The sequence below is a fragment of the Natrix helvetica genome (genome assembly GCF_964273705.1).
Source record: "Natrix helvetica genome assembly, chromosome: 15".
Classification (NCBI taxonomy): Eukaryota; Metazoa; Chordata; class Lepidosauria; order Squamata; family Natricidae; genus Natrix; species Natrix helvetica.
This window is the reverse complement of record NC_138565.1, coordinates 7158054-7181930: the sequence shown is the minus strand read 5'-3', so window position 1 is coordinate 7181930 and position 23877 is coordinate 7158054. Positions and strand designations below refer to the sequence as shown.

At 50.2% G+C, this 23877-nt stretch overlaps 2 protein-coding genes across 2 annotated transcripts in view; one reads left to right on the top strand and one right to left on the bottom strand.

The window, feature by feature from the left end:
* The window catches only part of DENND1A (DENN domain containing 1A), a 224199-nt gene extending 212498 nt beyond the window's left edge, over positions 1-11701 (top strand). The window contains exons 21-22 of the mRNA XM_081967098.1: positions 3925-4180; positions 5789-11701. Coding sequence (XP_081823224.1) covers positions 3925-4180; positions 5789-7048 — 1516 coding nt within the window. The 3' untranslated portion in view covers positions 7049-11701. The remainder of the gene's footprint in view (positions 1-3924; positions 4181-5788) is intronic.
* Positions 11702-12221: 520 nt separating this feature from the next.
* The window catches only part of CRB2 (crumbs cell polarity complex component 2), a 55961-nt gene continuing 44305 nt past the window's right edge, over positions 12222-23877 (bottom strand). Inside the window, exons 9-13 of the mRNA XM_081967602.1 lie at positions 23299-23464; positions 20760-21627; positions 19599-19715; positions 19325-19451; positions 12222-14859 (exon numbers count right to left, since the gene is read on the bottom strand). Coding sequence (XP_081823728.1) covers positions 14629-14859; positions 19325-19451; positions 19599-19715; positions 20760-21627; positions 23299-23464 — 1509 coding nt within the window. The 3' untranslated portion in view covers positions 12222-14628. The remainder of the gene's footprint in view (positions 14860-19324; positions 19452-19598; positions 19716-20759; positions 21628-23298; positions 23465-23877) is intronic.

Below are 23877 nucleotides of genomic sequence, written 5' to 3'. Positions count from 1 at the left end.
ATCTGAAGAGAGATTCTTCAGGTCGAAGGCCAGGGCCCCCCAAAGGCTCTCCAGAGTTGGAGACTTCCGTCCGTCCGTCCTCCAGAATGTTGACAGTCTGTGGTTTGGCCTTCCTCTCCCCTCCGCTGGTATTGGTCCGACGATATATATATATATAATCTTTTCTCTCCCTCTTCCCTGTCTCCTTCAGCCTGGTCAAGCCCACGCGCCACTATACGGTCTTCCTCTTGGAGGATTCTTCGGGCGATGAGCTTCCTCAGGAAGATGGTCCCGCCTCTGCCTTCTCTGACAGCTTTCTCTTCTCCGCTCCTTTTGAATGGTCTCTACCTTGACTATTGCTATCGCCCGCTCTGCTTGCTTGGAGCCCTTTGCTGACCCATCAGCCTTTCCCCTTGCTTTGAGGCTTCTGTGGCGAAGTGTCATGTTCTCTGTGCGCGCATGTTCCCCCTGCATTATATACCCCTGGCGACAAAGCAAACGTATTCTGGTTCCGGCCAAGGAGTGCCGAGGTTCGCTCTTCTCCTACGCTTGCTTGGATTGGCACTTGGGTTTTCCTGCCTCTGCCCGACTCTCTTGCCCATCCCTAGCACCCTGAAGGTGAATAGCCAGCTGCAAGCAGAAAGCCACCGGGAGACAGCAAGAGCACTTAAGAGTTGTATTCCGCTTTACAGTGTTTTCACAGCCCTCTCTAAGCGGTTTACAGAGTCGGCCTCTTGCCCCCAACAATCTGGGTCCTCACTTGACCCACCTCGGAAGGACGGAAGGCTTGAGTCAAGCTTGAGCCGGTCAGGATCAAACTGCTGGCAGTGGGCAGAGTCAGTCTTCAGTACTGCATTTTAATCACTTTACTACCATGGCTCTTAGATAGATAGAGATAGGTGGGTGGGTGGGTGGGTAGGTAGGTAAGAAGGAAGGAAGGAAGGAAGGAAGGAAGGAAGGAAGGAAGGAAGGAAGGAAGGAAGGAAAGTAAGCTGTGAGGATAACAGGATAGATAGATAGACAGACAGACAGACAGACAGACGATGGATGGATGGATAAATAGATGATAGATGATTGGATGGATGGATAGATAGATAGATAGATGATAGATGGATGGATGGACGGACAGATGGATGGATGGACAGACGGATGGATAGATAGATAGATAGATAGATGATGGGTGGATGAATAGATAGATAATGGATGGATGGATAGATGGATGGATGGATAGATAGATAGATAGATAGATAGATAGATAGATAGATAGATAGATAATAGATGGATGGATGGATGGATGGATGGATGGATGGATGGATGGATAGATGATGGATGGATGGATGGATGGATAGAGATAAATAGCAATAGCACTTAGACTTATATGCAGCTTTACAGTGCTTTGCAGCCCTCTGTAAGCGGTTTACAGTCAGCATTTTTGCCCCCAACAATCTGGGTCCTCATTTGACCCACCTCAGAATGACAGAAGGCTGAGTCAACCTTGAGCTTAGTGAGATTCTCAACTGCCAAATTACAGGCAGCCGGCAGTCAGCACAAGTAGCCTGCAGTACTGCACTCTGACCACTGTACCACTTAGATTGCTCTTAGATGGACCCGAGTGAGACATGGAGAGGCCTGAGAAGGACCAAGGGAGAAGAAAGCAAGGTCTCATCATCTCTGCCTGGAATGGAGTCCACCCCTTCTTTGAGAGGGTTGGTTAAAGGGCATTCAGGTTGAAGTAGGGACTGGGGCTTTCCCCCCTCAAGGTTGGAAGCGTCTCCAGGAAAAAAATGACAGCAGAGCATTTGAAACTCTTGAGTATCCTTGCCCATCTGGCTCTAGTAGGGCGCCCTGCCTAATGCACGTGGGAATCCAAACCATTGTGTGACTTAAGCCCCAAAACTCATTATTGTCCCAACCGCGTCACCTCTTCTAACAGAGCATGGAGCCCATGCGTTGAGGAGCCAGAGATGAACCAAGCTTCTGCCCAGCTCTTCTGTCTTTTTGGCTGTCTCCTTCCATCTCAAGTCTGATTTTGAATGCCAGTCCAAAACCACCCTGGAGATTCTGTGAGTTTGGGTGTGTGTGTGTTAATTGGCCATCCCCTAACATAGGCATGAGATGTGAGTCCCAGGGTTTGACCTAGGGGACTTCCTGAGAAAGTAAAAAGCACACGCTTAATCCCCCAAACCCTCTTTTTATTTCAAATGCTGTGAATTCTGTGTGAGTCACAAACAGTTTGTGAAGAGTCCGACAGAAGTCTGCCAAAGTCTTTCGGGATAAGGCTGATAAGCACCCAACTTTCTCTTCCTTGAAACACTGCCAAAGACCTAATTGGCAATTAGCTTGGGGAGGCCACACCGAGCAAAGAGTCCAAACGGAGCTTCAGAATTAAACCTGCACAAACAAAGGGTGCTTCCTGCAAAGGCTCGCGTGCCTTTGCTCCTCCTTCATGTCCTATGGGAGGGGCCGATTACCTCCAAGCGTGATACTCCTGAGTCATTCCTTTTGTTTTAACTATTCTTGCCTTCTGGCAGCTCTGCGCATGTGCACACTGGGAACAGTCTCCCCCTGTTTCTCTGCCTCGCTGATATCTGGCTCCGGAGGCAGCATGTAACTCCAAGATGGCCCTGGCCCCCTCTGCCTCTGACGCAAAGCCCTCACCCCAGACTCCAGGACTGGCCCATGTTCCTCCCCAACCTCCTCACTGTCCGACTCTTCTGCCAGTTCCGCAGGCTGCCGGAGGACAACAGTTTGCTCTCTTGCTCAGTCCCGTCGTCCTCCTAATGGACCATGATGTTCCTTCATGGAGGAGACATTGTTTTAAGAATTGTGGATGGATTAAGGATTCAAAAATCCAAGATTCACCAGTGATGGTCTGTGCAGAGTCCTCTGGAGCCAAAGGAAGAGCTTTCCTCGTGGTCCTTCAGAGCCCCTACATGACTTTCTCGCTCCATAGCTTGTCATCGTGGATCCAGGAAGCCCCTGTCCGGTTTTGGTTTGCGCAGAGTCATCTGGAGCCAAAGAAAGACTTTTCCTCATGGTCCTTCAGCGGCCCCTGCATGACTTTCTTGCTCAGTAGTGTCAGAGTTTGTTGCATAAATTCAAATCCAGAAAGCAGACACAGATAACTGATTCAGCTGGATTCATTCACTTCTTTATATACATAAGAATCGATGAATAAATGTACACCAACAGGTGATTCTTCCAAGTAAACACAAGGCAGGAGAGTTACAGGCAAACATTAGCAGTTAGCTTCATTTCATCAGACAAGCCCAGACAGAGTGCTAGTTTACTTCTCAGAGCAGCAGACTGCTTAAGTTTCTGTTTCAGTTCCCTGCACAGACTCAGATCTTATTTAAGCTCTCACTGGCTGACTTCGTTGCTATTGCCTATTCCTTGGCTGACCTTGTTCCCATGTCTCTCCCAGTCATGAATACTTTAACAAGTAGGTTGTCCTATTGGATCCAAGAAGCCCATGTCTCATCCTTACTTTATGCACATTGGCAAGAGGAATCGTTTGGACCCTCTTGGTTTTCAGGGTCCAGGTGTCTCATGCTGGCTAAGATGTCCCCCTCTTTCCCTTGACCCCACTTCTCCTCATTTCATTGGTTTTTGCTGTGAGAAATGCATGCTTGGTGTCATCCATCTGGAGCTGGCCTGGGTCTTGCTTTGTGTTGAATGCACACAAAACCTCCAGCGGAACCCTAGTGTAGTTTTGTGGTGTCTTCATCTGTGTGGCCTTTGCCAAATGGAGAACATTGTGGCCACATCTCTGTGGGCTTCAGGCTGTTCCTGAAACGCCTCAGCTCCAAGCTGGGAGGTCATGTGGAATTGTCACTCATCACACACACATCAGCTCCTCCTGGCTTTCTCTGACCATGAAGGATTTGGGTAGATTTCTCCAGAGGGATCCGGTCTCTGAACGACCCATTCTGTTCCTTCTGACAGGCCTCAGCCCTATCGAGCTCTGAAGGAATCCGATAGCGGTGACGGAGAAGAAGGCATCAGTCCTGAGAGATTCCAAGATGACATCCAGGTTGACGCAACCACTCCAGAAAGCCCTGCAGATATCAGTCTTCTGGAAGACATTTTTGCAGGACTGGAGGTGGCGACGCAACCACAACTGCTCAGCCAAGCCAGGAGCTTAGAAGATCTGAGGACTTCCAAAGAGGAAGAAGACCAACAATGCTCCTTTGATTATCAGGTATGGGACTTGAGTCGGTGGGGATGGCTGAAAACATCTGAACTGCTGGTACAGATAGTTCTTGATTTTCAACCATAATTGGAACTGGATTTCTGGTTGTAGGTTGTGGCAGGGGTGAGATTCAGCAGGTTCTGACCGGTTCTGGAGAACCAGTAGTGGCAATTTTGAGTAGTTCAGAGAACTGGCAAATGCCACCTCTGGCTGGCCCCAGAGTAGGGTGGGAATGAGGATTTTGCAATATCATTCCCCCTGGAGTAGGGAGAGAATGGGGATTTTGCAGTATCCTTCCCCCAGGAGTGGGGAGGGAATGCAGATTTTTCAGTATCCTTCCTCTGGAGTGAGGAGGGAACGGAGATTTTTCAGTATCCTTCCCCTGGAGTGAGGAGGGAATGGAGATTTTTCAGTATCCTTCCCCCAGGAGTGGGGAGGGAACGGAGATTTTTCAGTATCCTTCCCCTGGAGTGGGGAGGGAATGGGGATTTTTCAGTATCCTTCCCCTGGAGTGGGGAGGGAATGAAGATTTTGCAGTATCCTTCCCCTGGAGTGGGGAGGGAATGGGGATTTTGCAGTATCCTTCCCCTGGAGTGGGAAGGGAATGGAGATTTTTCAGTATCCTTCCCCTGGAGTGAGGAGGGAATGGGGATTTTTCAGTATCCTTCACCTGGAGTGGGGAGGGAATGAAGATTTTGCAGTATCCTTCCCCTGGAGTGGGGAGGGAATGGGGATTTTGCAGTATCCTTCCCCTGGAGTGGGAAGGGAATGGAGATTTTGCAGTATCCTTCCCCTGCCACGCCCACCAAGCCACGTCCACAGGACCGGTAGTAAAAATATTTGAATCTCACCACTGGGTTGTGATGGCCATAAGACCAGGCCCCCATGTTTTCTGATTTACCATAACACTTGCTCCACACCCTTCCAACCCACAGAGGAGAACTACAATGCTGATCCAGCCCGTTTTCTGCCTCTCTGGCCTCCAGCAGCACTGCTGACCGAAAACATTTTTGGCTGGCAAAGTGCTGCAGGAGGCATCCATCCCATCTCCCCTCTCCCTCTCCTCCCCTCCTCTTCCCGGCCCACAGAGGAGAACTACAATGCTGATCCAGCCCGTTTTCTGCCTCTCTGGCCTCCAGCAGCACTCTGCCAAGTGAAAATGTTTTCGGCCGGCAGAGTGCTGCGGGAGGCATCCATCCCATTTCCCCCTTCCTCTGCCGACCTGCAGAGGAGAACTACAATGCTGATCTGGCCCGTTTTTGGCCTCCCCGGCCTCCAGCAGCAATGCCAGCTGAAAATGGGCCATGTGGAAGCCCCTCGGTACCTCCACAAGGCCCGTTTTCTGCCTCTCTGGCCTCCAGCAGCACTGCTGACTGAAAACATTTTTGGCTGGCAGAGTGCTGCGGGAGGCATCCATCCCATCTCCCCTCTCCCTCTCCTCCCCTCCCCTCCCCGGCCCGCAGAGGAGAACTACAATGCTGATCCGGCCCTCGAAGAAATCTAATTTGATACCCCTGTCCTAATAGAAGATCAGACCTGGAGAGTCAGTTAGAAGGGAGGAGAAGAGCAGAAAGTTTGCAGGAAGTCTCTCATGATTTTTTTCTGTTTTTCTGACAGCGGATGGATCTTGGTTTTGCCGTAAACAGCTGGACCACCCCAGGGATGAAGCTTTCTCACCCTTATAAGCAGTTCTGGGGCCTAGGCCACGACGACATGGCCCTTTCCACCAAGTACTCCCCCAAATCTCCAGAGAGACCCCTGAGAAGCGTGCCTCCTGTCCCCAGGAGGCCTCAGAGCAGAGAGCCCATGCTGGACCTTCCCGAGAAGGAAGTTGGAAGTTCTCCCGCTGCCCAAGGGAATATCACCATCCCACGACCCCAGGGGAGGAAGACGCCAGAGCTGGGCATTGTCCCACCGCCCCCTCCGCCCCGGCTTTCCAAGCAGCAGGCACCCCCAGAAGCTGCCCCTTGCCTTGCAGGACCCGGCAACCTGTCCTCGGAGCTTCTGCAGGAGACCTTTGCATCCAGAAACGTCTCTCTGGACCGGCCACTGGCTGCTTTTGCCCCTCACCAAGTCCAGCTTTCGTCCACTGCAATCACCGAAGGAGATCTGCTCCAACCAGTCAAGGTCAATGCAGAAGGCACAAGTGGAGACTGCGAGTCCCTCCTTGCTCTTCTAGATCCGCTGAAGTCAGGAGAAGGTCAAGATGCCCGCTTTCCAATGGGCTCCCGAAGCCAGCTAGGTTCCTCATCCCCCAGCCCTGCTGGCAGCTTCCCATCCACAGGAGAAGACCTCATGCCCTCTACGTCAGCACCCTTTCGTCAACTGCTAGGATACCCTCCCTCGGTGACACCCTTTGGGCCGCCGTCTCTCAACCCCTTCGTGCAGGCTGTGCCAGCGCCACTGCCGCTCACCCTGGTCAGGCCCCCGGGCGGCCCGTTTGCTCCTTCGTTGGGCCATGCTTACAGTTCCAGCTACATCACGTCCAACTCCGGCTTCTTCCAGCCCCAGAGGCCTCCCCTCAACCCTCTGACCCTCTCCATGCCCAACCTCTTTGCCAAGTCTCCCTCAGCTCCACCGCCGGCTCCGCCACCTTCCCAGAGCGGTGTCCTTCGGCCAACGCAGCCCTGTGCCCCTTCTAAGATCCGGACATTGCCTCTTACTCACTCTGCGGTCAAGACGAGGCTGGCGGCGAGGCCCAGCAACCTCCCGCTCCTGCCCCCCAAGACCAAGGTTGGAGAACCTGCCTTGTGTCCCGCTAAGACTCCACTGGCTAAAGACCCCTTTGAAGACTTGTTAAATAAAACCAAGCAAGAAGTGTCCATCACGCCCGGTAAAGTCGAGCAGTTAAGAAGGCAGTGGGAAACGTTTGAGTGAGCCCAGTTGGCGTCCGAGACTACTGAGTGTTGGGACAACAGAAAGAGCAGTATTTCCCCAAGCAAAGACGGGTCAACCAGCTGGCATAGCTTCCTCCCTATTAGGAGGGAGGCCTGGCTGAGCCCTGAATAGGAACAAGGAGACTCCCTCCTCTACACCATTTTGCCCACCACCGTCCTTGGAAAGGCAATCTGAGCTCCTTGACATTCTTCCACTTTTCCTCAAGATAAGTAGACAATAAGGTCAACTTTGCATCCCCATAGTCATCGTCCTCTCACAATTCCCCAAGATAAGCACTTGCCCCCATGACCAGATGCCCGATCCAAACCACGTCGATCACGAGCTGAACCTTTCCAGTTCATTTTGTCGTACCTTCTCCGACGTATGTTTGGCCGCATGGGTTCAAGGGTCCCTCCAACTCCCTTCCCGGTCCCTCCGGATCTCTACGCACAACAGTCTCCCCTTTCCTAAGCCACCCCTTTCACGCCTCCGGGTTTTAGCATTCGCGTGGTAGCACCACACACCGTTTTTCAGGGAAGCTAGGATGCGACTCTTCATACCCATCCACCAGTTGGCACTACCAGCAATTGTTAACCTTTTTTTTTAAGAGCAAGACACGCGATTGCGGTGTCCCCAAGCCCTCCTCTCACTGTGCTGACGTTACATGAACATGTATGTGTAGAGTTATCAAAGTGTTACTCGCCAGCTTCCTTCCCTGGATGGGAGGAGGAGGATCTCTGCAATACCCTGGTCTCTTATGAAAGATGTCGATGGACTACAACATCCACCTGCTGCCTGATGGAACAGGGATGGTGGTGTTGGTAGGACGGCGATGACGGATACAAAATGACTTTCACCCCTGGTTCCTGGACTAATTGGCTTTGGTCTTCATAACCTGAAAGCCAGAAGTACTTCTGTCTCTGTTTCATCTTATTTCTCAACTCCTACTGAAGACCAAGTTTTCCGTCTAGGATGTTTTGGGAAAGGACCCCCACACCACAAAATTCAGACCCGATCATGGACCTCTCGTTACACCTGCCTCTCTTTTCTTTTCCTCACTTAAATTTGGGGGGGGGGGGGGGTTAAAAAGTACCCTGGGCAGTTTGTTGTTATTTGAATCACTTGTTGTGTGGGAATTAGGCTAGCCAATTGTCTATGTCCACAAGAACTCACTGTGTAGAATGCCACTCTTCACCGCTATCTCTTTGGCTCCCCGATGGTTTTCCTCCCGTTTCTATCACCCTTGATGAGGTTTTCCTACTGGTTGAAGAGTTAGTTTGGCTTCCATCTCTGCACCTAAGCCTGTAGACCCCAAGAACCTGGTTGATTCCTCCAAACATGGGGACAATCCACCTCTAGATCTTCTGTCGGCCTCTGTCCAAAAACCGTTGCTTTTGACAAGGCTCCTTCCACGTTTTGTATAATCCCTTTTCCTGGCGGGAGGGGAAGGAATATGTTTTTTTTTTTATATTACCTACTTCTGGATAGTAAAATATTTGAAGCCCATCCAACGGGCCACCGAGTGTTGCTTTGCTTCTTCAAGTTTCGGTGTACAGAGTGGGAATAGAGTACCGATCTTCAGGCTGAGTCTGTGGTTGACCCTGTTAGAGATCTGTCCAACCTCATGTTCTTTCCACAAATGTATACCCCAACTAGGCATGCACGAGTGAAGCACTCGCACACGTATTCACTCACAACCAGTGAACTAATGTGCTGAAGCTATGCTGAAGGACGCTAGCCAGATGAATACTTGGTAGGCAGAATTGTTTCCCCCCTATTTTCCTCCCCAAAAACGAAAGTGTGTCTTATACTCCGGAGCGTCGTATACTCCGTAAAATACAGTAAATTAGAACAAAGGATGAACAGTCTGCTGCTTTAAATACGGCAAAGATGTAAACATGGAAGCCTGTTTGCTAGGACAGCCCATAATCTCCTAGGTACAGGTACAGTATTTGAGAACTTGTAAACAATCTATTGTTTCCAATATTGTTTATTGGAGGGTCAGTGGCTAAGACGCTGAGCTTGTCGATCAGAAAGGTCGGCCGTTTGGCAGTTTGAATCCCTAGCGCCACATAATGGAGTGAGCTCCCGTGACTTGTCCCAGCTTCTGCCAACATAGCAGTTCGAAAGCAGGTAAAAAATGCAAGTAGAAAAATAGGAACCACCTTTGGTGGGAAGGGAACAGCGTTCTTTGCGCCTTGGGCATTGAGTCATGCCGGCCACATGACCACGGAGACGTCTTCGGACAGCGCTGGCTCTTTGGCTTTGAAACGGAGATGAGCACCGCCCCCTAGAGTCAGGAACGACTAGCACAGATGTGCAAGGGGAACCTTTACCGTTACCTATTAATGTTGCAAGGGCTCACTGTTCTGGCCTGCCAGCAGCCAGTGGAGGTGGTGGCAGACTCGGAGAGTGAGGAGGTTGGGGAGGTACATGGGCCAGTCCTGGAGTCTGGGGAAGGCTCTGATGGAGGCTCTGCATTGGAGGCAGAGAGGACGCAAGAGCAGTCTGACAGTTATCAGCTGCCTTCGGAGTCGAAGAACAGTGGGGCAGAAGAACAGCTGGAGCCTATAGGGAATAAAGAGGAGCGACTGGGGAGTGGAGTTTGCAGGAGGCAATTAGTTCAATTCATTCAGGGGAAGATCTGTTCCTGACTTCTTGCCAAGGAATTGCTGCTACAGCATGGAGTTTAGAAGATATCGGCCTGGCAGCTCTCCAAGCCTGAGAAAGGTCTGTAGTTGTGAAATCTCCTGGAAGATTGTTGGCTGGGACTTTTCTGGAGAGGAATTCCCTTTAACCTAAATAAAAGGGGTTTTTATCGGGACGAGGAGTGGGCTTCATGATCTTGGGAAGCCTAGGTCAGAACAAGCTGATGGCCCCAGTTCATACCACATCAACCCGTTTCAAGTTAAAGAGCCCAGATAATGTTTCTTGTGTACATTTTTAATTACAACCGGGATTACCAGGATTGGGTTCCTTACATCTGCAGCAAGCGTTTCGTGAAAAAATAAACCCCACCTTTAAATATCAAAAGTTCACATTAGAAAAGAGAAATAAATTAAACGGCAGAAAGGTTTCGTCGCTGGTGGATCTAATGGGGCTTCAAGAAAGTGGAGGGAAGAATGGCTACTTCTCTGAAAAGGAGGGCAAGCTTTGCGTGTGGGGTGACAAAATTAAATGGAAATCCTTTTGGCGTAGTGACTAGTCCTCAAGAATACATCTAACACAAGGTTTCAGCGCATTGCAGGGTCCAGATGAATGATTCAAGTGATGGTAAACTTAAGACTGAAACTTATTCTCCAAAGCACCCGGGGGCAGGACAAGAAACAATGGATGGAAACTAACCAAGGAGAGAAGCAACCTGGAATTGAGGAGAAACCTTCCTAACAGGGATGAAAATTAACCAATGAAACTGCTTGCCACCAGAAGTTGTGGAGATTTTTAAGAAGAGACCGGACAGCCACCTGTCTCAAATTGTATAGGGTCTCCTGCTTGAGCAGGAGGTTGGACTAGAAGACCTCCAAGGTCCCTTCCAGATATGTTCTGATTGCTTGATTGAACCAGTAGAACGGCTTGCCTTCAGAAATTGTGGGTGCCTTTTTTAAGAAGAGACTAGAGAGTGACTTCTCTGAAATGGTCTAGAGTCTCCTGCTTGAGCAAGGGGCTGGACTAGAAGACCTCTGGGGTCCCTTCCAACTCTATTCTGACTGACTCTGAGATGTGGGTCTGTGATGTGATTTACAAGCTGTTCCACAATCAACCAGTGGAAACAGCTGGCCTTCAGAAGTTGTGGGTGCCTTTTAAAGAAGAGACTAGAGAGTGACTTCTCTGAAATGGTCTAGAGTCTCCTGCTTGAGCAAGGGGCTGGACTAGAAGACCTCCAGGGTCCCTTCCAACTCTATTCTGACTGACTCTGAGATGTGAGTCTCTGATGTGATTTACAAGCTGCTCCACAATCAACCAGTGGAAACAGCTGGCCTTCAGAAGTTGTGAATGCTCCATCATCGGAGGTGTTTAAGAAAAGACTGCACAACCACCTGTCTGAAATAGTATATTGCTTCTCCTGCTTGACAGGATGGGACCTTGGAGGTCTTCTAGCTCAACCTACTGTAGGGCTTACTGCCAAAGCAGGGGGTTGGACTAGAAGACCTCCAAGGTCCCATCCAGCTCTATTCTGACTGACCCAGACCCACATCTCCATCTTCAGTAAGTCTTGATGCCTTGAAATGTGTAGCTATTCTAGTCCCAGGGAGATTTCTTTTAGAAGGGTGTGGTCATGACTAAGATAAGCTCAAAGATGAGCTTCCGCTGAGCTTGGTTCCTTACCATCCATTTTCCATCGGTGGGAGTTGACCAAAGAAAATTAGCCAAGCTATTTTTGCGGATGCGTCGGCTGGCTGGCAATTGGGAAGGTTTGATCTTCCTCAAAGGTTAGGGGAGGCACGATCTGATTAGGCTTCTCTTTAGTCTGCTTTCACCCAGACGGGGAGATACTTGCCTTCTAAATGGACACCTCGGAGGTCTTCAAGGGGAAAGTCTGGAGTAATGAAAGAGGAGCCTTGCGAGACACAAGGTCAACAAGTTGGCCTAACTTTTCTTCCTTCCCCCGGGAGTGGGGAGAGAATGGGGATTTTGCAGTATCCTTTCCCCAGAGTGGGAGGGAATGGGGATTTTGCAGTATCCTTTCCCCCAGGAGTGGGAGGGAATGGGGATTTTGCAGTATCCTTCCCCCAGGAGTGGGGAGAGAATGGAGATTTTGCAGTATCTTTCCCCCAGGAGTGGGGAGGGAATGGGGATTTTGCAGTATCCTTTCCCCAGGAGTTGGGAGAGAATGGAGATTTTGCAGTATCTTTCCCCCAGGAGTGGGGAGGGAATGGGGATTTTGCAGTATCCTTCCCCCGGGAGTGGGGAGGGAATGGGGATTTTGCAGTATCCTTCCCCCGGGAGTGGGGAGGGAATGGGGATTTTGCAGTATCCTTCCCCCGGGAGTGGGGAGGGAATGGGGATTTTGCAGTATCATTCCCCCGGGAGTGGGGAGGGAATGGGGATTTTGCAATATCCTTCCCCCGGGAGTGGGGAGGGAATGGGGATTTTGCAGTATCCTTCCCCCGGGAGTGGGGAGGGAACTGAGATTTTGCAGTATCCTTCCCCTGCCATGCCCACCAAGCCACGCCCACATAACTGACAGTAAAAAAATATTCCCACCACTAGGAGGAATACAACAGTGTTCTCCTTTTGCAGCCGTCTGTAGGAATTCACACCAACCCTGACTAAGTCTGGTTTCAATTTTAGGGAACATGTAGTGTTTCTGAAAAGATTCCTCACTATTCTTCGTAAACCATGGCTCTCACGTGCCAACGGTTGTGAGCTACAGTTGACCACACATTCAAGAGTCTGGTTCACCATGTAGAACGGGGTGTATTTTCTCCAACCAGTGTTCTGTGGTTGCTTCTTGGAGGACAAGAGAAGAAGAAGAGAGCAGAGTTGCCACCACACCTGTCTATAGCTCCTTGGACCTCCTGTGGATGCACCAAGGAGGAAGGAAGGAACAGCCAAATACGTTCAACCTACACTAAAACAGGAGAAATCTTTGTTAGCCGGAATCAAACTTCTACCCCCCTACATTTTAGCGTAGAAACCTGAACTTTCCCTGGGATAAGTAGATGGCTCTTAAGTTGTTGGAGTGGAATCATTTCTACGTCTATCAAAATTGATAACCGAAGGGTGAAGTGAAGTGAAGAAGTGGAGGGATCTTGGGGTTAATACTGTTTCAAGTGGTTTGTTTACAAGGCACTTTAGGATGGTGCATTGTACCCGAAACACGTGAAGTAGGTCACGGAAATTGTAAGTACTCGACTCTCATCTAGAGGAGGGTAATGATAAGTTCATGTTTTGTTCTGTGAGAGGAGGAGTAGAGATTTTGGACTTCTTGCGGTGTGTTAGTGGGGTTAAGCAGCTTTTGTTGCTCACCCTCTTCTGTTTCGCAGCTGCAGTGCGACTAATAGTCGGTGTGCAATTTGTGTTGAATTTCCCAGCCATGAGCAGCTCAGCCTTTCACAGTCCAAAACAATAATACACTTCACCCAGTCCTGGTGCTTTTTCCTTTTGTATCTTCTCAGCTAGTTTACGTTCAATCGTAGTGGCTTGTTTTGCAAACACCAAAGTCCTACAGGGACTATGAATGTCCTGAACGTCTGGACAACCGGTATGGCTGCATGCTGGGCCCAGAAAACAGTGGTCACTACAGGAGGGGCAGAGATCTTTTGGACCTAACTCCTCTCTATCAACTGGCATTCAGCTCAGCAGAGGGAGTGTGGACATTCAGCACCTCCGCTCATACCCTGTGGTCTCCTGGTGGCTTGGCTTGCTGGCTTCCCAAGTTGCCCATGTCCTCTTTTATGGCCACACCTGAGATGTCTGAAGGGATGAGGAGCAACTCAGTAGTTCCAACTGCTCCAAGAAGCATGGAGCTGCTGACAGTCTTGCGTTGGTCACCAGGATAGGGCAAGATGTCCTTCACCACTTGGAACAGCGGTTGAGAACTTTCCCTGAGAGCCTCGTCCATAACTTGGTTATTTATAAAGGAGCGCCATTAGCAAGGTCCCCCAGATCAGTCCTGTAGACAATGCACCCCTCTAAGAGGGGGCTTCAAATGTCAAAAGGGATGAAGTGAATTTGCCCAGCTGTTGTGTCTTTTGTCACGCCAATCCTGACAATGTAGGAAGTCTTGTCCCTGCCTCGCAGTGGCTAAGACGCTGAGCTTGTCGATCAGAAAGGTCGGCAGTTTGGCGGTTCGAATCCCTAGCGCCACGTAACGGAGTGAGCTCCCGTGACTTGTCCCAGCTTCTGCCAACCTAGCAGTTCGAAAACATGTAAAAAATGCAAGTAGAAAAATAGGAACCACCTATGGTGGGAAGGGAACAGCGTTCCGTGCACCTTCGGTGATTAATCATGCCGGCCACATGACCACGGAGACATCGTCAGATAGCGCTGGCTCTTCGGCTTTGAAACGGAGATGAGCACCACCCCCTAGAGTCGGGAACGACTAGCGCATATTTACCTTTATCCCTGCCTCTAGAAATGAGGCCTCCAAATCCTTCCCCGCATGCCAAAACCAGAGCCATCACAACCTTCTTAAACAAGTAGAGAACGTGAGAATGCCACAATCATCCAACAACCCAACCCAACCACTTTTTAACCCACGCTTGGAGGCCATCACAAAGAGCGTCGCCCTTAAACCACCCCAAGGAGAGAGGCAGGGCTTCCGTTTTGAGTCTCTTGTGGGTTGGTTGATGCTCAGAAGTCTGTAGGTGATTGTCCTTCCTCACAGCAACTTGCCAAGGCAGCGTCTTGGGTTGGTTCCGAGGCATGGGAATGGACAGGCGTGGTAGGATTGAGAGGCTGGTGGCTGCCACTGCCAGAGAGGAAGCAACATAGGTCCTTCAAAGGTCCCAGATGCACAGGTGGGGCACCACTCAACGGGCACCCCAACTCCACCGCCATCTGGTCTTTTGAAGGGAGCAGAGAAGACCTACTCTGCCCACACGCCAAGTGCCAACTTTATGAAATCCCCTGGCAGCTTATATTAAACGTTCTGCTGGAGGGACTTTGAGGACACTGTCCATCTCCAGGCGAGCTCCGGCTACTTCCTGTTGGCTCGGGCTGTAAGTTCCCTCGGACTGGCGTCTTTTCCGGGCGGTGAAGATCATCAGGACGAGGAAGATGCTGAGAAGAAATAGGCAGCTGCAAACGACTGGCACTGCCACTTCAACCAAGGGGAAGGGGAAGGCAGGGCCAGGGAGACTCCCTCTCTGCAGAGAAAACAACGAAGTTTAGTTTAGTTTAGTTTAGTGTAGTTTAGTTTAGTTTAGTTTATTGTCATTGCACCTCCTACAATAAAATTAAATGCCTTCTTCTGTGTACATTATAATATAAAAATAAAAGCACAAACACACATCCTTCACATTCTATATAATTAAATTGAAAACCCCTGATATTGTATTAACATTACACTATACCATAGACCATCTCACATTGGTTGTCAAAGTTGGACCATAAAGAAAGTTGGACCCTAAGGAAGGCTGAGCGCCAAAGAATGGAGGCCTTTGAACTGTGGGGCTGGAGAAGACTCCTGCGAGTCCCTTGGACTGCAAGGCCATCCAACCGGTCAGTCCTAGAGGAGATCAACCCTGGCTGCTCTTTAGAAGGCCAGATCCTGGAGAGGAAACTCAAAAACTTTGGCCACCTAATGAGAAGGAAGGACTCCCTGGAGAAGAGCCTCATGCTGGGAACGATGGAGGGCAGAAGAAGAAGAAGGGGACGGCAGAGAAGGAGGTGGCTGGATGGAGTCACCAAAGCAGTCGGCGTGAGGTTAAATGGACTCCAGAGAATGGTAGAGGACAGGAAGGCCTGGAGGAATGTTGTCCATGGGGTCGCGATGGGTCGGACACGACTTTGCAACTAACAACAAAAATGCCATAGAATTCAATATAGTTACTGCTCTGGGATAGAAGCTGTTTTTCAGCCTATTTGTCCATGTTTTTATTATCCTGTACTGGCTGCCAAATGGTAATAGTTCAAAAAAAAAAAAAGGGTGCCCAAGATGAGATGGATCTTTAAGGATGTTTTGAATTTTCTTAAGGCAGTGGGAGCTACATAGCTCTTCCAAAGAGGGGAGAGGGCAACCCATGATCCTCTGGGCAATGACGTTGACCCTCTGGAGCGCTGTCCTATCTGCCCCTGTGCAATTGACAAACCAGACACAGGCACAATAAATTAAAATACTCTCTACGGTGCAGCGGTAGAAGGTCACCAGCAGTTTTCATTCAGTTCTCTCCTGAGAAGTCTCAGGTTGTATCGTCTCTGCTGGGCCCTTCATAAAGGGAAGATGAGTCTGGATAAACGGCACTCAATTGTCCTTGAAGGGGAGGGTGAGGGGAGGTCCCATGGACCCTCCCCCTCTGTGAACATCGCATGGGCTCACTGTTCTGGCCTGCCAGCGGCAAGTGGAGGTGGTGGCAGACTCGGAGAGTGAGGATGTTGGGGAGGGACATGGGCCAGTCCTGGAGTCTGGGGAAGGCTCTGATGGAGGCTCTGTATTGGAGGCAGAGAGGGGGCAACAGCAATCCGACAGTTATCAGCTGCCTTCGGAGTCGGAGATCAGTGGGGCAGAAGAACAGCTGGAGCCTATAGGGAATAAAGAGGAGCAAAGGGGGAGTGGAGTTTGCAGGAGACCATGAGTTCAATTCATTCGGGTGAAGATCTGCTCCTGACTTCTTGCCAAGTAATTACTGCTACAGCGTGGAGTTTGGAAGATATTAGCCTGGCAGCTCTCCAAGCCTGATAAGGTCTGTAGTTGTGGAATCTCTCGAGAGACTGTTGGCCGGGACTTTTCTGGAGAGGAATTCCTTTTAACCTAAATAAAAGGGGTTTTATCGAGACGAGGAGTGGGTTTCATGATCTTGGGAAGCCTAGGTCAGAACACTCACGGCCCACAAAATCATCCCCCTCACCCGCTCCAGGCTGCCAACCCCGAAGAGGTTGGGGGACTCCTCTGTAGAAGTTGGAAGGCTGAACTAAGGAAAGGAGAACAGGAAGACCCTACAAATGGCAGTCGAGTCTCTTCTTGGACGCTTCATTTGATGGAGCTCCCACAACTTCCGAAGGCAATTTCTGTTCCATAGGTTGATTGTTCTCACGGTCAGAAAATTTATAGGTTGAATCAATCAATCAGGATAGAGCTGGAAGGGATCTTGTAGGCCATCTAGTCCAACCCTTACCCAAGCAGGAGACCATACTCCATTTGTGACCGATGGCAGTCCAGTCTCTTCTTGAAGGCCTCCAGGGATGAAGCTCCCACAACTTCTGTTCCATGGGTTGATTGTTCTCACTGTCAGGAAATTCCACCTTATTCCCAGGTTGAATCTCTCCTGGATTAATTTCCACCCATTGTCCCTTGTCTGACCTTCAGGCTACCTAAAGCACCTTCTCAAAATACACCCTCCACCTGCAGAAGCTCTCTCTCTAACCTGGCGCAGCTTTTCTCACCGAGCCACGTGAAGTTGGTGTAAGCCGTGCTAAAAATACCAGGTTGTGATCTCAACGGTGGAGACACCTGACAGCCTAGCAACGCTGGGATAGAAACCAGGACAGGGAGAAGTATAAGTAGATCAGAAGTGGATTTTGAGGTCTCCATCAAAACAAGTACATGGATCTGGGACGCCCTCTACTTGAGCAGGATCATTGCATTAAGGATTCCTTTGGGGCAAGAGCTCGGTCAACCAGCTTGGAAAATGGCTTTATTGTGTGTTTTTGTGTCTCCTCTACCACTCCTGCCAGATCTTCAGATGCTCCTCAGCCCCTAATCTTCCAAAGACTCTTTGCCTTGGGCCCCCGTAAAATATTTTGAAGACCCCAAAGCTTCCAGCAGGAAACTACAGGTAGAACGCAACAGTTCATTTAGTAACTCCATGTTATAACTAGGCCTCCCAAGATCATGAAGTAGACTCCTAGTCCTGATAAAACCCCTTTTATTTAGGTTAAAGGGAATTCCTCTCCAGCAAAGTCCCAGCCAACAATCTTTCAAGAGATTTCACAACTACAGACCTTTATCTGTTTTGGAGAGCTGCCAGGCCGATATCTTCCAAACTCCACGCTGTAGCAGCAATTCCTTGGCAAGAAGTCAGGAACAGATCTTCACCCGAATGAATTGAACTGATTGCCTCCTGCAAACTCCATTCCCCAGTCGCCCCTCTTTTATTCCCTCTGGGAGGGGCCATTCACTGTCCACTTGTGGCTTTACTCCCAGTCGGCCTGTGTTCCTTAGCTGTTCCCTTCTCCTGGCAGCTCTGCGCATGCACACATTGGGAACAGGCTCCAGCTGTTCTTCTGCCCCACTGATCTCCAACTCCAAAGGCAGCTGATAACTGGCATACAGCTCTGTCCCCCTCTCTGCCTCCGACACAGAGCCCTCATCAGAGTCTTCCCCAGACTCCAGGACTGGCCCAGGTTCCTCCCCAACCTCCACACTGTCCGAGTTTTCCACCAGCTGCACACGCTGTGACTTATGACCACTGCAGCATTCCAATGGTTGGCAACTGGTTCCCGTTTATGACGTTTGCTGTGTCCCCTGTTGCGACCTTCTGACAAACAAAGTCAATGGGGAAGCCAGATTCGCTTAACCAATTGTGTTACTGACTTATCAACTGTGGTCAGAAAATGGGGCCAAACTCGCTTAACAATTGTCTCATTTGGCAACAGAAAATTTGGGGCTCAATTGTGGTTGTGAGTCAAGGGCTACCTATACCTTAGACTGGGTTTTGATGGTAGGTCAAGAACTTGTCTAAGTAACCCAGAGGTGTCAAACTCAAGGCCTGGGGGTCAGATCTGGCCTGCAGGATGCTTAGATCTGCCCCGTGGAGCTGCCCTGAAACAGCGAAGGACCAGCCTGCCATACCACTCCCAGAGAAAATGGAGCTCGGGACGGAGTTCACGAGGGCCGTAATTGGCACTTCAAAGCTCCGTTTCTGCTGGCAGAGAGTTGCAGGTGGCTGTCGCAGCTGAAATGGAACTCAGGAGCTAGTTTTCACTGGCAGAGCACTATGGCCATCACAGGTGACCCCGACACGAGTGACATCGAGCTGGCCATGCCCACCCTGGCCACGGCGCCCATGGTCAAACACAACCCTGATGCGGCCCTCAACAAAATTGAGTTTGCCGCCCCTGATGTAACCAATGTAACGTTTACTCCCCTCCATCCAAGCACTAAGAGGGTGAGGAGCAGGCGTGGGGTTGAAAATTTTTAGCAGCTGGTTCTCTGCCCGGCTGCTGGGTGGACGTGGCCTACTCGGTCTCCTGCACTACGGGGGTATTTTTCGGCCTCTGGGAGGATGAAAATGGCCTCCCCCTGGCTCTGGAGGCCCGTTTCCAGAACTTTTGGGAGGCTTGTTTCCCACCCACCCTGAGATTTCCACTGGGGCCCTGCGGTTACCTGGCATCCAAAACAGGCTGCGTGGAGACTCCTAGGAGGGGCAGGGTGGGCGGGGCCAGCCAGTCCTTGCAACTACCAATTCAGTGAACTAGATGTAAAATTAGCATCTGGTTTGCCTGAAACAAGTCCGATCCGGCTGAATCCCACCCCTGGTGAGGAGGCATGAATTACAACCTCCTTGGTTTAATCTTGGGAAAGATGTTAACTCCTTTTCTGAGTCAAGTGTAGGGAGGGGGGAAACCCGACTCCATTATTCTGGAGGGGGGAAAAGAGAGGCTGTTTCTTACACTGACATCACAATATTCCCCGGCGTAGTTGGCACCGCAGATACACCAGAACTGATTCATGGAGTGCTGGCAGGTCCCCCCGTTTTTGCAGGGGTTGGGGTCACAGTCGCTGACGTTGATCTGGCACCTGGAAATAAAGCGAGGTAGGGATCAGCCACTGCCTTAAAGAAACGGGGAACGGGGTGAGAATCCAAGAGGCCAAACAGTTTTTAAAGAGCCCCCTTTAATCCTGGAAAGACGGCTGGGGGGGGGAGGGTCAAGAACGTCATCGTACTTCTTTCCCGTGTAGCCGTCCTTGCAGCTGCAGTTGGCTCCCCAAGGCCCACTCAGGCATTTGCCGCCGTTCAAGCAGGTGAAGTTCTTGCCGCATTGTTCAGGGGGGAAGGGCCACCTGGAATTTAAGAAAGGAAAGAGGAGAAGATCCTTGATTTAGAAATCAGACATTATATAGACACGCTTCAAAAGGTTGACTATCAACTTGTTCCTGCAGCCGTAGAGTCCCGTGATGGCGAACCTGTGGCACGCGGAGCCCCAGCTGTTGCCCCAGCCCAGCTCCACTGCGCTTGTGCATGCGCTTGTGCATGCGCCTCCTGCTGGCCAGTTGGTCTTTGGGTGTCTACCACACATGTGGGGGTTAGGGCACAGGCAGGGGACATGTGTACACATGCACAGGGGATGGGCCCTTGTTCCTTAGCTGTTTCCTTCATCTGCACATGCACACACTGGGAACAGGCTCCAGCTGTTCTTCTGCCCCATTGATCTCTGACTCAGAAGGCAGTTGATAACTGTCGAATGGCCCTGGCTCCATCTCTGACTCCGACACAGAGCCCTCATCAGAGCCTTCCTCAGACTCCAGGACTGGCCCAGCTTCCTCCCCAAACTCCTCACTCTCTAAGTCTGCCACCAGCTCCACTCGACTGTATGTCAAGTTTCTGTATGGCTCACTGTCCTCACCTCTGCTGCCCCACTGATTTATGCAGTCAGCAAAGCGATTATCCTCCTGCACTGTTTGGAGGTTAAGACTGAGATGACTGGATGGTCTGGTTGGGAAAATGTCTATGGAGATTCTCAGTCATCCCGGTCATGGTTGTCCCAAAGGTGCTTTTCCCCCCCAAAGCCAACTGGACTTAATTGTTGTTGTTTTTCCCTTGAAAACATTTCACTTCTCATCCAAGAAGCTTCTTCGGACGTTGGATGAACTTCTGGAATGGAAGAAGCTTCTTGGATGAGAAGCGAAACGATGTCAAGGAAAAGAGCCAAGAAAATCCAGTTGGCGTTTTGGAAAAGTATGTTTGGGACATCTGGTTGGAAAGAAAGATTTAGGTGGGATTCCCACACCTCCTACCTTGTGTCCCAACTCCCGAGAAAGAGCAAGAAAAGAAAAACCATCTCCAGAATTCTCACACTTGCCAGTTCAGACTTCCTACAGACTTACTCGCAGTGGGGGCCAGAGTATTCTGGCGGGCATTTGCAGGAGTAGCTGTAGACGTCGTCTACACAGGTCCCTCCATTCTGGCACTGGTGCCTCATGCAGTCATCTACGTTGATGTGGCAACGTTTCCCGATGAAACCCTTATGACAGGTGCACTGGAAGTCCCCCACTAGGTCTTCGCACTCGCCATGAAGACATGGGCTGGATTTACAGTCATCTGTGTTGGTCTCACACAGTGGCCCTTCCCACCCAGGCTGGCAGGCACAGCGGAAGGCATTGAAGAGGTCCAAGCAGGAGCCTTCATGATGACATGGATTAGAAGAACAGATGTCTTCTCCTCGGCAGCCCAGACGGAGGGGCCTGCTGGACACCTGAACGAACTGTTCTGGCTGTGGGTAAAAAGGATGGCTGGCCAGGGGCAAAAACAGGCCCCCGATGTCTACATGTCCCAGGCAGCCCGTGAAGCTTTCAGCCAAGACGATAAATGCGTTGCTTTTTAAGAAATCCAGGTTGCCGGCGTTACCCAGTAGAGTGGTATTGGTGGAATCGTCCAGTTGGAGGTGCCACCTCGACGAATAGGCCAAGGGCTCTTCCATGGTCAACGAGAGGGTGTGCCAGGAGCCATCAGAGATGGGCATGGGCCTGAGAAAGTTTGCTCCCTCCACTCCATTCCCGCTCCGGATTTCAACCAGGAGCGAAGAGTTTTGAATAGCCACCAGAAGAGAGTCTACTTCCTCTACGGCTTGTATCAAGACGGCGTCGCTGTCCCGCGTTCTGAAATCCAGGCGGAGGCTGTGAAGAGCTCTGGCGACGGACCTATTTGCCATGAATTCAACCGCGTCGTGCTCGTCAAATGTGGCATTGGCCAGACCTGCAGGATGACACAGTAACCAAAGACCATGAGTGGATGGGTTGTCCAGTGGAGAACACCAAGGAGCAGGGGTGAAATTCTGAAGGTTCTGACAGGTTCTGGAGAACCGGTAGTGGAAAATTTGAGTAGTTTGGAGAACTGGCAAATACCACCTCTGGCGGGCCACAGAGTGGGGTGGGAATGGAGATTTTGCAGTAACCTTCCCCTAGGAGTGGGGTGGGAATGGAGATTTTGCAGTATCCTTCCCCCAGGAGTGGGGAGGGAATGGAGATTTGCAGTATCCTTTCCCTGGAATGAGGAGGGAATGTGGATTTTGCAATATCCTTCCCCAGGAGTGGGTAGGGAATGAGGATTTCGCAGTATCCTTCAGAGAAAAACCAAGAAGGTCCGGTTGCCTTCTGAAAAAGAACCTTTGGGACAATCAGAGGAAACATAAGTCATAATAAATGAAAGTTTTCTTGAAAGTGAAACAAGCGGACATGAACCCTATTTCTTGAGCTTCTTCTCAGAGGGAGGTGGAAAAACCCTTATTTAAATTGAATTTGAATGTCCTGGAATGGAAAACAAGAGTGTACAGAGGCTTACAAAAAAGAATGTTCAGGATTTGAGCATGACCCTGTGACTTGGATTAAAAACTACCGGTAATACTTTTAAGCCATCTTTTTAAAGAATTAGCAGGCTGAGTGTAATGGGATCTACCACAGATTTGTACTAGGTTGAGAGCAGAAGGAAAGGGTCTCCAGATACTTGGTGACCCTGCTTTAAAAAAACACACACATAAAAAGGATACTTCTCCATTTGCCTACAATTCCTGGAGCAGGGGTGAAATTCAGCAGGTTCTGACAGGTTCTGGAGAACCATTCGCCGAAATTTTGAGTAGTTCAGAGAACCGGCAAATACCACCTCTGGCTGGCCCCAGAGTGGTGAGGGAATGGAGATTTTGCAGTATCCTTCCCCCAGGAGTGAGGAGGGGATGGGGATTTTGCAATATCCTTTCCCTGGAGTGGAGATTTTGCAGTATCCTTCCCCCAGGAGTGAGGCGGGAATGGGGATTTTGCAGTATCCTTTCCCTGGAGTGGAGATTTTGCAGTATCCTTCCCCCAGGAGTGAGGAGGGAATGGGACTTTTGCAGTATCCTTCCCCCAGGAGTGAGGAGGGAATGGGGATTTTGCAGTATCCTTCCCCCGGAGTGGGGAGGGAATGGGGATTTTGCAGTATCCTTCCCCTGGAGTGGGAGGGAATGGGATTTTGCAGTATCCTTTCCCTGGAATGGGAGGGAATGGAGATTTTACAGTATCCTTCCCCTGGAATGGGAGGGAATGGAGATTTTACAGTATCCTTCCCCTGGAGTGGTGAGGGAATGGGGATTTTGCTGTATCCTTCCCCTGGAGTGAGGAGGGAATGGGGATTTTGCAGTATCCTTTTCCTGGAATGGGAGGGAATGAGGGTTTTTCAGTATCCTTCCCCTGGAGTGGGGAGGAAATGGAGATTTTGCAGTATCCTTCCCTTGGAGTGGGGAGGGAATTGAGATTTTGCAGTATCCTTCCCCCAGGAGTGGGGAGGGAATGGGGATTTTGCAATATCCTTCCCCTACCATGCCCATCAAGCCACGCCCACAGAATCAGTAGTAAAAAAAATTGAATTTCACCACTGTCCTGGCGGAATACGTACACACGTAACCAGAGGGGACATCCACACAAGCGGTAGGCGGAGGACACAAATCTTGTTGGCACCAGACTTTCTCCTCACAGCATTTCCCGGTAAAGTTGAGTGGGCAACTGCAGTTAAAGTCATTCCAGGTGACTGTACAAAGACCTCCGTTGAGGCAAGGAGAAGACTGAAAGAAAAAAAAGGAACACAATCAGGAGAAAAGCGGCCCTGTTTTCTCTCTGGAAATGAAATGGAGCCCACAGTTTGAGTCCCAGTGGATTAAATCAAGAATCTCCAATCTTGGCCATATCATGATTTGTGGACTTCAATCCCCAGGACGCCGGTGGGCCAAAACAATGTTTTTTTTTTAAATAAACACAGCTTGGGGACATGAAAGGAAATATTGAAGATAAGAGAAGATCCATACCTCACCTTGCTGGGTTTCATTAGTCTTGTTCTCCAGATCGCTCTCCTTCTGGCCGCATGAGAAGTAAGAACACAGCAAGGAAATGCTATATAGCGCTAGGAGCATCTAGGCTAGTCTCACAGATCTCAGCCAAGGCTATTCTCTAAACCAGCCACCCCCAGAAGCATTCTGAA